The sequence below is a fragment of the Bos indicus x Bos taurus genome, chromosome 2 (assembly GCF_003369695.1).
Source record: "Bos indicus x Bos taurus breed Angus x Brahman F1 hybrid chromosome 2, Bos_hybrid_MaternalHap_v2.0, whole genome shotgun sequence".
In the NCBI taxonomy this organism is placed as follows: Eukaryota; Metazoa; Chordata; class Mammalia; order Artiodactyla; family Bovidae; genus Bos; species Bos indicus x Bos taurus.
The window spans coordinates 91,315,766-91,329,327 of NC_040077.1; the positions used below are offsets into that span (position 1 = coordinate 91,315,766).

At 38.7% G+C, this 13,562-nt stretch overlaps 1 protein-coding gene across 7 annotated transcripts in view; it reads left to right on the top strand.

Moving 5' to 3' along the window:
• NBEAL1 (neurobeachin like 1) overlaps positions 1 to 13,562 on the top strand; it is a 155,806-nt gene that overhangs the window by 85,247 nt on the left and 56,997 nt on the right. For all 7 annotated transcript variants that reach the window (XM_027564848.1, XM_027564855.1, XM_027564874.1 and 4 more), the window contains 6 exons: positions 932 to 1,507; positions 1,845 to 2,020; positions 2,852 to 3,005; positions 3,295 to 3,423; positions 9,609 to 9,914; positions 10,011 to 10,160. In XM_027564848.1, coding sequence (XP_027420649.1) covers positions 932 to 1,507; positions 1,845 to 2,020; positions 2,852 to 3,005; positions 3,295 to 3,423; positions 9,609 to 9,914; positions 10,011 to 10,160 — 1,491 coding nt within the window. The remainder of the gene's footprint in view (positions 1 to 931; positions 1,508 to 1,844; positions 2,021 to 2,851; positions 3,006 to 3,294; positions 3,424 to 9,608; positions 9,915 to 10,010; positions 10,161 to 13,562) is intronic.

A 13,562-nucleotide genomic window follows, 5' to 3' on the forward strand; every position in this document is an offset into this window, starting at 1 on the left:
ACAGAGGAGCCTGGTAGGCTGCAGTGCATGAGGTCGCTAAAAGTCGGACACGACTGAGTGACTTCACTTTTACTTTTCACTTTCATGCCTTGGAGAAGGAAATGGCAACCCACTCCAGTGTTCTTGCTTGGAGAATCCCAGGGACAGAGGAGCCTGGTAGGAGGCCGTCTCTGGGGTTGCACAGAGTCGGACACGACTGAAGTGACAGCAGCAGCAGCAGCAGTGTCAGAACTGTGCGTGGTACATAGTTGTTGTTCATTTCTGAGTCATGTCTGACTCTCTGTGACTCTGTGGACTGCAGCACACCAGGCTTCCCTGTCCTTCACTGTCTCCCGGAGCTTGCTCAAACTCATGTCCACTGAGTCGGTGATGCCATCCAACCATCTCATCCTCTGTTGTCACCTTCTCCTCCTGCCTTCAATCTTTCCCAGCATCAGGGTCTTTTCCAGTGAGTCAGCTCTTGGCAGTAGGTAGCCAAAGTCTCGGAACTATCCAGTACTTTGGCACATAGTGATGTTCAGTATTTGCTAAACAAATATAGTAGGCTCATGGAGAGTATTTAGTTGAGAGGATATAACTTTATTACATTTTATATATGCCTTAAATCAGTTTATATTTTTTCTCTGACCAAATTTAGTAACATGAGTATGTTGGTATGTGCAGGATTATTTTATCTTTTTTCTTTTTTATCTTTCAGCAAATATTTGAATATATCCCTACTCTAGATATACAATGACTCATACTCAGATTAGTTGCGAACCCAGTGTCTGCCCTCCAAATAGTCTGTAATCTAGTTAAGAACATAATCTGTTGAAAATGTATCCTCCAAAGTTTTTATTAAAGTACTTTGTCATGAAATAACTGAAACTGTTTCTGATGTAAAGTACCATTTACCTTTTGACAAATTTTTGCATTCTTAATCTCTTTGCAGATGCTACAGATTTTGCAGTCCCAGCCAGATGCAGCACATCAGATATCTCAACAAGTGGGCTGGCAAGACACCTTAGTTAAGCTTTTTTTAAAAGCAAATTTTGAAAATGGAAATACTCTTCATAAGCACAATAGGGCTATTATAGTGAAAGACAATGATAAAAATATATCAGTGGAAGATATGAAGAGGAACTTTGACGAAAAGACAGATGAAGAAAAAATTGCCTCTTTTGCCTCAGCTCATGTGTCTTCAGATGAGTGGAGTTTGGAGGATAGACATTCTCTAGACTCAAACATGCCATTATTTCAAGAAGATAGCTCGATGGGAGAATTATCTTTCAAATCAGAGAATCAAGAAGAATTCTGGCATAATAACCCTTCACCTCTGAGTTTAGATCTCAGTGGAATTGATTCATGTGAACTGAGTGATGGTGGAAGTCAAATGCCAGACAGCCTGCCTAGCACTCCTTCCCCAGTAGAGTCCATGAAGCCATTTCCTGTACAGCCTGACAAAGAAAGCAGCGTCACAAATGATGTGGGTTTTAGTGATGACTTCTCTTTACTTGAAAACAAAGAGGTAAGATGCCTTATTTGTCCAAATGTGTTTTTATTTTTATATGTCTAACCGCAGAAATGTGTAATTGTTAATAGCTTCATATATTATTCATGTTCCAAGTCTCATGATTGAAGGTATTAGACACCTAGAAGTCCCACAGTGGTGAGTGTCTTGAGAGCAAAGCCAGTGTCTTATTTCTCTTTACATCTCTGGGGCCTTCCTAGTAAAGTTCTAGGTTCATCCAGACACCTTAAAAATATGTTAAATGATTATAATCTATAAACCTGATAGTTCTGTTTATGTGTTTTTAACAACCCTTCCCTCCAATAATTTAATATTATATTTATCTTTTTTATAGAGATGTGAGGAGGAGCTTATTCAGTTACTGACCAATATTTTGAGCTGTATAATGTGTAAGGGACTGGAAAAGTCTGATGATGATACTTGGATTGAACGCGGACAAGTGTTTTCAGCACTAACTAAACCAGGAATATCCAGTGAGCTACTTCGACCATCAGATGAAATAAAACTAGTGTAAGCATTCCGTTAGTGATATCCCCTCTGCTTTTGAAAGTGGGCAGGAATCTAAAATATTTGTTATTGAACATTTATTCCGTATTCACTGGGTAGGGAGAGAGAAAAGGGGAAGCTTTGTGCTCAGCCCTTTTCCTGTCTGTTGCCATTCTAGTGGGATCTAGAGAGAAATACAAAGCAAACTCCAATGTGAAGAGATTTAAATCTTACATTAATTTGGGTTTGAGGTGATTATACACTCATTGTTTCAGTTGTTTCCTGTAGTGTCTAAGGACTTGGTGCTTTGTGTTCTATAGTCTAGCCCAGGTTTGAGTGCTTCCATGCTAAAGGAAGGGAGTAGTGTTTCCATGAAAATTACTCCTCTAAAGCTTTGAGTTCCAGGCATATGGTAGGACACTGTAACAGCAGCATACTGCAACAGAATTACTTCCTTGTTTTTGCACAGAGCTAGATTCTGTGTAAGGCATAAGGCTTTCTTCCCTAACATTTCCAAATTCAGCTTTAAAAGAAACTTAAATATCTCATGGCCAGAATGTCAATTATTTTCATAGCTTTTTTTTTTTTTTTAAAGGTCAAGTAAAACTGGTAACTTTTACTCTGCCTTTTAGTATTAGGTTATATTTAAGATAGATACTCCAGAGATGAAAAAGTGGTTTCATTGTTACTAAAATCCATCCACAATGTCTTATGATACCTGCCAGTGAGAGTTTATCTTTGGAAATACACTCCTGTTAATAAATAGCTGGCTTTGCTGTTGCTGTTTTCTTTTCAATTTTTAATGACCTGTTATTTTTATAAGTATAAAGTGGTTTTACTTTGCTTTATACCTAGTTTGCTACAGAAGATGTTAGAATGGGCCGTCACAGAAAACAGAGAAGCAAAAATGAATCCAGTAACTGCTGAAAATGCTTTCCGACTCACACTGATCATACAGGACTTCCTGCAATCAGAGGGACTAGTCAATTCGAACATGTGGACTGAGAAGGTGCGTAACATCTCTTTGAAATCATTTTTTTTTGGTCGTGAGAGACTTTATTCAAAGAAAGAAATTTTATATCCTCACTCAGCATTAATATTTAATCAGATGCAATAAACAATGGATAAACATAGTTACAGATTTTAACTATTGCTAGGATAATTCTTTTGTTTTTTACCAGCTGAATATTGAATCAGCCTTGAAATATTTATGATTTGTATTACTTTTTGGGGAAGCTCATCATAGATAGATTTAAAAATGGGAATATTTTTATTTCTCAATTTTTCCTTTGTGTTAGCTTTTAGAGGATTTGATGCTGCTCTTCGACAGTCTGTCAGTTTGGTATTCTGAAAGTCCACTAGGGGTGAAACTCTCTCAGATTCAAATCCAATTGCTGCTTGGCTTCATTGGAAAGGGTAATTTGCAGGTTTGTCGCTTCTTTTACATTATTTTATATACTTACATGCAACATATGAATTTGTATAATAACTTAATGGCAATTATGTTTTTAGCACTTTAACTTTTTAGTTTCAAAAATACCATGATTTAACTCTGCTTTCCATTTTGTAGGATTAGAAACAAGCTTGAGAGGCAGCTGGTCAGTTATTTTTTCTCTGATGTTTGTGACTCTGTATAATTTATGGTTTTCTTTTAGAGCATTAATACATAGCTTATATTAGAGGGCGTTACTCACATCATCTGTATTTAGGTAGATTTAAATACAGTATAGCCTGCATAGACTTTTTGTACATGTGCAGTTTAGAGCTTGCATTTTTTTTTGTTTGTTTTGATTTGTTTTGTTTTGTTTTTCTTTTTTTTATTGAAGGATAATTGGTTTACAGAATTTTGTTGTTTTCTGTCAACCCTCAACATGAATCAGCCATAGGTATACATATATCCCCTCCCTTTTGAATCTCCCTCCCATCTCCCTCCCTATCCCACCTGTCTAGGTTGATACAGAGCCCCTGTTTGAATTTCCTGAACCATACAGTAAATTCCCGTTGGCTATCTATTTTACATATGGTAATGTAAATTTCCGTGTTACTCTTTCCATACATCTCACCCTCTCCTCCCCTCTCCCCATGTCCATAAGTCTATTCTCTATATCTGTTTCTCCACTGTTGCCCTGTAAATAAATTTTTCTGGACCATTTTTTGAGATTGTGTATATGTGGGTTAGAATATGATATTTATCTTTCTCTTTCTGACTTACTTCACTCTGTGTAATAGGTTCTAGGTTCATCCACCTCATCAGAACTGACTCAAATGCGTTCCTTTTTATGGCTGAATATTCCGTTGTGCATATATACCACAGCTTCTTTATCCATTCATTTGTCAATGGACATCTAGGTTGCTTCCATATTCTGGCTATTTCAATTGTGTCTTTTTCAATTAGGGCTTGCATTTTTGAGAAAATTATTTTTTAAATTGCTCCTGTCAAAATCTTTTTCTATACTAACACACGACTTCAGTTTTACATTTTTTCATTTTTTTCATTTATTAAGCACTTAGTGAAGACTAAGTGTTAGCTTTGTGCTACGTTTCTGTAATGAAGGTAAGTCAAAGATGGACACACAGAATATTTATTGTTTCTGTTTTAAATTAAAATGTTAAAGGTTAGAGAAGTTCCATGCAGATTTTAGTCTGTCATCTTTCCGTTTACTTGGCTGTTTGTGATTACCTGGGTTGAATTAGTCATGACGTGTTCCATGGCTATTTCAGTTCAGTTCAGTACATTCACTTAGCTGTGTCCGGCTCTTTGTGACCCCATGAACTGCCTGCAGCACACCAGGCTTCCCTGTCCATCACCAATTCCTGGAGCTTGCTCAAACTCATGTCCATCAAATTGGTGATGCCATCCAATCATCTCATCCTCTGTTGTCCCCTTCTCCTCCTGCCCTCAATCTTGCCCAGCATCAGGGTCTTTTCCAGTGAGTCACTTCTTCATATCAGGTGGCCAAAGGATTGGAGTTTCCGCTTCAGCATCAGTCCTTCCAGTGAACATTCAGTACTGATTTCACTGGATGGACTGGTTGAATCTCCTTGCTGTCCAAGGGACTCTCAAGAATCTTCTCCAACACCACAGTTCAAAAGCATCAATTCTTCAGCACTCAGCTTTCTTCACAGTCCAGCTCTCACATCCATACATGACCACTGAAAAACCATAGCCTTGACAAGACGGACCTTTGTGGGCAAAGTAATGTCTCTGCTTTTCAATATGCTATCTAGGTTGGTCAAAACTTTCCTTCCAAGGAGTAAGCATCTTTTAATTTCATGGCTGCAGTCACCATCTGCAGTGATTTTGAAGCCCAAAAAAATAAAGTCTGACACTGTTTCCCCATCTATTTCCCATGAAGTGATGGGACCAGATGCCATGATGTTTGTTTTCTGAATGTTGAGCTTTTAAGCCAACTTTTTCACTCTCCTCTTTCACTTTCATCAAGAGGCTTTTTAGTTCCTTTTCACTTTCTGCCATAAGGGTGGTGTCATCTGCATATCTGAGCTTATTGATATTTCTCCCGGCAATCTTGATTCCAGCTTGTGCTATCGCTAGTTTGTTTCCTCCTGCCGCATAAGAGAGATAAAAAGGTTGTGACACTTGCAGGCTATTTCTTCCTTTTGGAGACCCCTGTCCTTCCTGCCTGTTACCCTCTCAGTTTCAGTGTCTGCCCTCTGATGCCCTCTTGCAACACCTACTGTCTTACCTGGGTTTCTCTTACCTTGGACGTGGGTTATCTCTTCACGGCTGCTCCAGCAAAGCGCAGCCGCTGCCCTTACCTTGGACGAGGGGTATCTCCTCACGGCCGCCCCTGCTGACCTTGAACGTGGAGTAGCTCCTCTCAGCCCTCCTGCGCCCGTGCAGCCACCACTCCTTGGACGTGGGGTTGCTCCTCTCGGCTTCTGCCCCTGACCTTGGGCGTGGGTAAGCTCCTCTCCGCCGCTCCTGCGCCGTCGCAACCTGGCGCTCTCGGCTGCTGCCCCTGACCTCGGAAATGAGCCTGCTGGCTGTTAAAGCCCTTGGAGCCAGCATACTGGGTAGCTAATTGTTTTAGATGTTAGGACTCTGTTTTTTCCCAGTGATAATGACCCTCAGTGTTTTTCTCCTTGGTGAGATATCCAAGGAGAAATAACATGTGTGTTATAATATGTTCATCATTAAATATCCATTGCCTGTCCCATAGTAGGACTCTATGGGAGTCATATTAAATAAATACCTATTAAAGAAATGAAGAGTTGTAGCACCTACAGCTTAGACTTGATTCTATCAACCAGTGGTTAGTGATCTAGAACATTTCTCTCTAGCTGCTTGTTTAATTTCACTCTCTCAGGCTAAAAGCTGATTTCCCTGAAATCAGGTCATGTATGTTAAAAGATTGGGAAAGGAACCCCTTCCCTCATAGGGGTTTAAGCAGGATTGCCTGCAAAATGAACCTGGCCAGCAAATTTGTTTTATTTGGCTCATTTATATTATTTAGTTCCCAGCATTTAATTATCAGGAGATTTCACATAAATGCCAAAATTTCCCAGCATGTCTTTAAAGCAGGACCAAGTAGCTGTTCATTTCTTTAGATGCTGCATATGGTCACCATTTTGTCTGGGTTTCTTCTCCCTCAGTGGTCTTAGCTCATCTAATGGTTCTCTTCACTAGCTGCACGTGAAGTCACCTAGAGGAGCTTTCTAAAAATTCCTTTGTGTGCTTTGTGTGGGGCGCCACTCAGTAATTAAGCAAGGAACTAGGGCATTGGTGTTTCTGTCATTTCTCAGGTAACCATAATATAGTACTCTTTATAATGTGAGAGCAGGGGGACCATATCTATGTGTGTGGGGGGTTGGGCAGTGGTATGTAAATCATTGTATTCACTAAAAGTGTCTTTATACTTTTTTTTTTTTTTAAACTTTACAGTATTGTATTAGTTTTGCCAAATATCGAAATGAATCCGCCACAGGTATACCTGTGTTCCCCATCCTGAACCCTCCTCCCTCCTCCCTCCCCATACCCTCCCTCTGGGTCGTCCCAGTGCACCAGCCCCAAGCATCCAGTATCGTGCATCGAACCTGGACTGGCGACTCGTTTCATACATGATATTATACATGTTTCAATGCCATTCTCCCAAATCTCCCCACTTTCTCCCTCTCCCACAGAGTCCACTTTAAATAAACATATAAACTTATAGTTATGTAATACTGTGACACTAGTTAAAAGTAGAGCACTGAATATTGAACTTTTTATGTAAACAGTGTTTTTAAAAACATGTAGAAAATAAGTCTAGAATATTAGCATTGGTGTTTCCTGGAAAATGAGATTTTATGACCTTTTGTCTCACATTTGTTGCCTTCTATCGGGTTTACGCTGCTTTAGTCAGATTCAAAGAGTAAAGTGAAGGGGTTTGGGGGAAACCTGAGGAGGGTAGAGATGCTTCACAAGTAGAACCTTAAGTTAAAAGTAGAAAAGTTAAAATTCGAACCATCTTAGAGGTTATTTCCTCAAATGCTGTTTGCTTCTATAAGTCTTCTTTTACGGGAAGACTGCTTGAGATCCCTTATTGTTGCCTTGGCTTTCGAAGACCTGTGCATACAACTCAGATGAGTTTTTGGCATGCTTAATTCTTGAAGTCATGTTGGTTTCTAATACTTCCTTTTTTTTCCTCTTGCTTTTCTTTATTTTGAGAGTATTTTGATCCAAGATTGGGATATAGGTAAAGGGAAAAGGAGGCACCTTTTTTTTTTTTTTTTATCATTTGTCTTGTTATGGTTTTAAGACCTATATCTTTCTCTAGTCTCAATGAAAGGAGGCCCCTTTGTGACCTAATTTACCTTTTTGCAATGAAGTTTGAGGCCAGAGCTTAAGAGTAATATAGAGTATTACTTTGTGTGAGTTTGTGCCCTAAATGTGTATTTACCTTGGGGACTCTTCTTCCCAGGTGGCTCATTGGTAAAGAATCTGGCTACCAATGTAGCAGATCCAAGAGTGTGAGATTTGATCCCTGGGTTGGGAAGATCTTATGGAGAAGGAAATGGCAACCCACTCCAATATCCTTGCCTGGAGAATCCCATGAAGAGAGGAGCCTGGTGGGCTACGGTCCATGGGGTTGCAAAGAGGTGGACACAGCTTAGAGACTGAGCATGCATGCATGTGTCCTAAATGTGTATTTTCTTTGGGACCTTAACTTGGTATCCTATGTACTGTTCTTTATCTGTAAGAATGCTTGTAATTCCAAATAACAGAAATGTCAATACAAGATGAAGATTCATGTAGTTGAAAATTCCATTGTTAAGATGAGTTCAAGGCATGATTCAGTCAAGGCTCCGGTTGCATTTTTTTGCTGTTCTTGTAGCATTGCTTTCCATCCTGTGCCAGCTTGTCTTAAACTGGCTGCCGTTACCATCACAGAACGGCTGCCAGCAGAAGCTAAGGCTGCATGCTTGCTTGTCCATATTCAGAGAAAGAGAGTGGTTCTTCCTATAGTCCTAGTTGGTAGACATTTCTTCATGGATCTCTTGTGAATACAGACAGTGGATGCCTTTGTGATAAACTGTCTTTTTGACGATGCATGTATAGTAAACAGCTTGAGAAGACAGAGATCATATCTCCCTCCAGACTAAAAGGCAGGTCTTTTTTACTGTCCAGTGTGATAAAGATAGTATCTCCCTCCACGGCAATGTTCAGGTACCTTTACTACCCAGGGTAGAAGATTTGGATTCCCTTTGCTTGGGGCTCCTCTCTTATAATGCACCTGTTGGGTGTGCAGGCATCATCTCCTAATCATTTCTCACCATGGAATTAGTTTGGGAAACAGGGCAAATCCTGATATTCTGCTGCTGCTGCTGCTAAGTTGTATCAGTCATGTCCGACTCTGTGCAACCCCATAGATGGCAGCCCATCAGGCTCCTCTATCCCAGGGATTCTCCAGGCAAGAACACTGGAGTGGGTCGTCATTTCCTTCTCCAGTGCATGAAAGTGAAAAGTGAAAATGAAGTCGCTCAGTTGTGTCCTACTCTTCACGACCCCATGGACTGTAGCCTACCAGGCTCCTCCGTCCATGGGATTCTCCAGGCAAGAGTACTGGAGTGGGATGCCATTGCCTTCTCTGCCTGATATTCTGGTTATTGCTAATGCTGTAGATCATTGTTTCTGTTCCAGGAGTCTCATTCTTCTGCCTGCGTCTGTGAAACTGTGGTAAACTAACTTGTTAGCTTGAAGGTGAGGTAGTATCCAAGTCCTTTCACTGTTCTTTACAGTTACTGTATAAAAGTTCTGTCATTGCACTAATAAAGCTATACCTGACCTGAATGAATCTTTGTGACAAATAAAATGACATGAGTTGACTGAGAGATGAGTTACCTGAATCAGTCACTGTAGCAAGGGGTTGGATATTCTGTTTGGCTTATATCTTTTAGGGCCTAATTTGGAACTAGAGATGGAATCATCCCCCACTTCTTACAAACTATAAGAAGGAGTAGAGTGGATGTTGGGGTGATTAATTGTCAACTTTTAACTTTTCTGTGTATTCCATGGGTTACTTTTATAATTTATTTTAAAAAACAACTTCAAGAAGAGCCAAAGAACTTTGCTATCACTAAATATCTGCTTTATTTTACTGTTTTCCTCCAGGTTTGTGCAATGGCATCTGCTAAACTAAATACCCTTCTTCAGACCAAAGTGATTGAAAATCAGGATGAAGCATGTTACATTTTAGGGAAGCTGGAACATGTTCTAAGTCAGTCAATCAAGGAACAGACTGAAATATATTCATTTCTGATTCCCCTTGTCCGTACCCTAGTTTCTAAAATTTATGAACTTCTCTTCATGAACTTGCATCTGCCTTCTTTACCTTTGACTAATGGTAGCGCTTCATTTTTTGAAGATTTTCAAGAATATTGCAGTTCAAATGAATGGCAAGTTTACATTGAAAAATATGTAAGTTTTCTCTTTATTGAGTGAGGTTTTTGTCTACTAAAGTATCATTTCTATGGAAGCATATAGTAAATTTTGTGTATATATATTTTTTATAAGATTGTACCTTATATGAAGAAATATGAAACCCATACGTTTTATGATAGTCATGAGAGCATGGCACTTTATTGGAAGGATTGTTATGAAGCCTTAATGGTGAATATGCATAAGCGAGACCGGGACGGGGGAGAAAGCAAGCTCAAGTTTCAGGTAAAAATTATTAGATGTTTTAATATTTGGTTTTTTATGTTGATTTCAAGCAGTTAATGTTCAAATGAGAGTAATAACAAGCCTGAACTTTGAAAACAAACAGTATTTCTTACTGTTTGTGAGAAAATTGTTTCAGAATTAGAAGAAAAAAACTGAAAAGTAGCAATTTAAAAATTAATATCAAAATGTTCTAAGCACAGTGATTATGTAAAATGTCTATTAAGCTGATAAGGTATCTCTAAGGAGGCTGAGTATATACCAGTGCTTAGAGGGTAATTTATAACACAAAGTACTTATACTAAAAAAGGAGAAAGACCTCAAATTAATAGGTTCATTCCATCCTAAGAAACTTGAAAAAGTAAGGTAATCTACTGTTATTTTTTTTTCGCCTGTGCTGCACCTCTTGTAGGATCTCAGTTGCCCCACCAGGGACTTAATCCCCGCCATCACAGTGAAAGCACCAAGTCCTAACCCGTGGACCAGCAAGGAATTCCCTACATTAGTTTTTAAATAAGAAATTATTAAAGAGCATAAAGTAATGAAAATGAAATCAGAAAAGCAATAGAGAAAGCCAATGAAACCAAAATCTGCTTCTTTAAAATATCAGTAAAATTTGATAGACTTGTAGCCAAATTGAGGGGGGAAAAAAGGGGCAAACAGTACTCCTACCAGAAATTAATCACCACTGACCTCACCGACATCAACATGCTAATTGGATTATTGCAGCCAATCTGTGCGCATAAATAAGATGCTTTAAGTGTAATTGATCAGTTTTTTCACAAATACAAATTTCCAAAAATAATTCAATAATAAGTAGATAACCTGGATAGTCCTCTATCTCTTAAAGAAATTGAATTTATAGTTAAATAGCTTCCCTTGTGGCTCATCTGGTAAAGAATCCGCCAGCAATGCAGGAGACCTGGGTTTGATCCCTGGGTTGGGAAGATCCCCTGGAGAAGGGAATGGCTATCCACTCCAGTATTCTGGCCTGGAGAATTCCATGGTCTGTATAGTCCATGAAGTCGCAAAGAGCTGGACACGACTGAGCAACTTTCACTTCACTTCATCTTCTAAAACAGAAAACTCTAGACCCAGATGGTTTCACTGGCAAATTTTACCAAATATTTAATAGAGAAATTAGACCAGTTCTTCAGAGTCTGTTTAGAAAATAGAAAAGTGGCATAACTTCCCACCTCATTATATAACGGCAATATTACTCTCACATTGAAACCATACAAAAACAGTATAAGACAACGGAAGACAGTATCCCTTTTGAAACATAGATATAAACCAAATCTAGCAATGTATAATAAAATAACATCATGACTGGGATAGTTTATCTTATAAATGCAAGGCTGATTTCGACATTTGATAATCATTTGATAATAAGTCATATTAATAAACTTATCAAAAAAAGGCACATGATCATATCCGTAGATGCAACATTTGGCAGAATTCATCATCCATTTATGATCAGGTTTTAGCAAACTAGGAATAGAAGGGAAGACCCAAATCTCTACAAAAATCCTACAACTAGCTTCATATTTAATGATGAAGAACTGAGTGTTTTGCCCATTAAGGGTGAAATGTTCACTTCCATGCTTCTTTGTATTGTACTGTGAGAAGTAGCAAATTCAGTAAGAATAGAAAAAGAAATAAAAGACATATTGGGAAAGAAGAAATAAAACTATTTACGGATCGCATGATTGTCTGTGATCAATATACAAAATTTAATCATATTTCTATACAGTAGCAATGAGCAATTGGAAACTGAAATTTAAAAAAAAATACTATTTACAGTAAGACTAAAAAGAATAAGGTAGTTAGATACCAGTCTAACAAAATATGTACAGAATATATATGCTAAAAACTGAAAAACACAGATGAAACAAGATCAAATAAAAATAAAGCTTTATTTCATAACTTAAGCATAAAAAGAAACATTTTTAATCCACTACTACTAACATTTTGCTGTGTTATCTTTCCTGTGTTTTTATGTATATATTTGGTTTAAGTGAAATCATAGTTTCATTTGCTACTACTTTAACTTAAAATGTGTCATGAGTATTTTCCCATGCCATTAAATGGCTAATATTCTGTAATGTTATATATTAGAAAATTTAAACTTATTTCCTGGTTTTAGAAATTTCCTAATTTACGAATTTTTTCTTTATTATGGCTATTACTGATCATCTCTCTAGTCATATTTTTGTGTTTATCCAGAATGACTTCCCTAGAATAAGTGGAATTACTGGTGCGTAGCAATTATGATCAGAGAAGGCAATGGCACCCCACTCCAGTACTCTTGCCTGGGAAATCCCTTGGACGGAGGAGTCTAGTAGGCTGTAGTCCATGAGGTCGCTAGGAGTCAGGCACGACTGAGCAACTTCACTTTCCCTTTTCACTTTCATGCATTGGAGAAGGAAATGGCAACCCACTCCAGTATTCTTGCCTGGAGAATCCCAGGGACAGAGGAGCTTAGTGGGCTGCCGTCTATGGGCTCGCACAGAGTCAGACACGACTGAAGCGACTTAGCAGCAGTAGCAGCAGCAGCAATTATGATAATAATTATTATTATATTTCCCTCATAGAAGTTCTACCAGTTATTATTCCAACCATTCTTTTCTCTGTAATTTCACCCTTTGCTTCTAGAAAAACCTAATTTATGTGCCCAAATATCCTCATGTGCTCAAATTGCAAAGCTGTGAAACTGATGTTTAATTATCATGGAATTCTCATGACTTCTTCAGTTGTCACAGCAATGATCTGTTTTAAATATTTGGTAACACTGTATCCCAAATCATTGATATCCTATAAATCTAGCAGTAATTACAGTAATAATTATAATAATAAGTAATTTATTGAAAGCTTGCTACTTTTCTTCTGCTGCTGCTGCTGCTGCTAAGTTGCTTCAGTCGTGTCCAACTCTGCCACCCCGTAGACAGCAGCCCACCAGGCTCCCCTGTCCCTGGGATTCTCCAGGCAAGAACACTGGAGTGGGTTGCCATTTCCTTCTCCAATGCATGAAAGTGGAAAGTGAAGTCACTCAGTTGTGTCCGACTCTTCGCAACCCCATGGACTGCAGCCTACCAGGCTCCTCCATCCATGGGATTTTCCAGGCAAGAGTACTGGAGTGGGGTGCCATTGCCTTCTCCGTGCTACTTTTTTAGCACTATATTAAACACATGACAATTATTGTCAACCTCAACTTACAGGCAATGATACTGAGCCTCAGAGAATTAAGTAGGTAAGATTTGTACTGAGGTCTAGCTCCAAAGCTTGTATTCTCAACCATACAGTACAGTATTATCTCTTTAAAAGATGCTGGTAGGGACTTCCTTGATGGTCCAGTGGTTTAGGCTCTGTGCTTCCACTGCACAGGCTCAGGCTTGATCCCACATG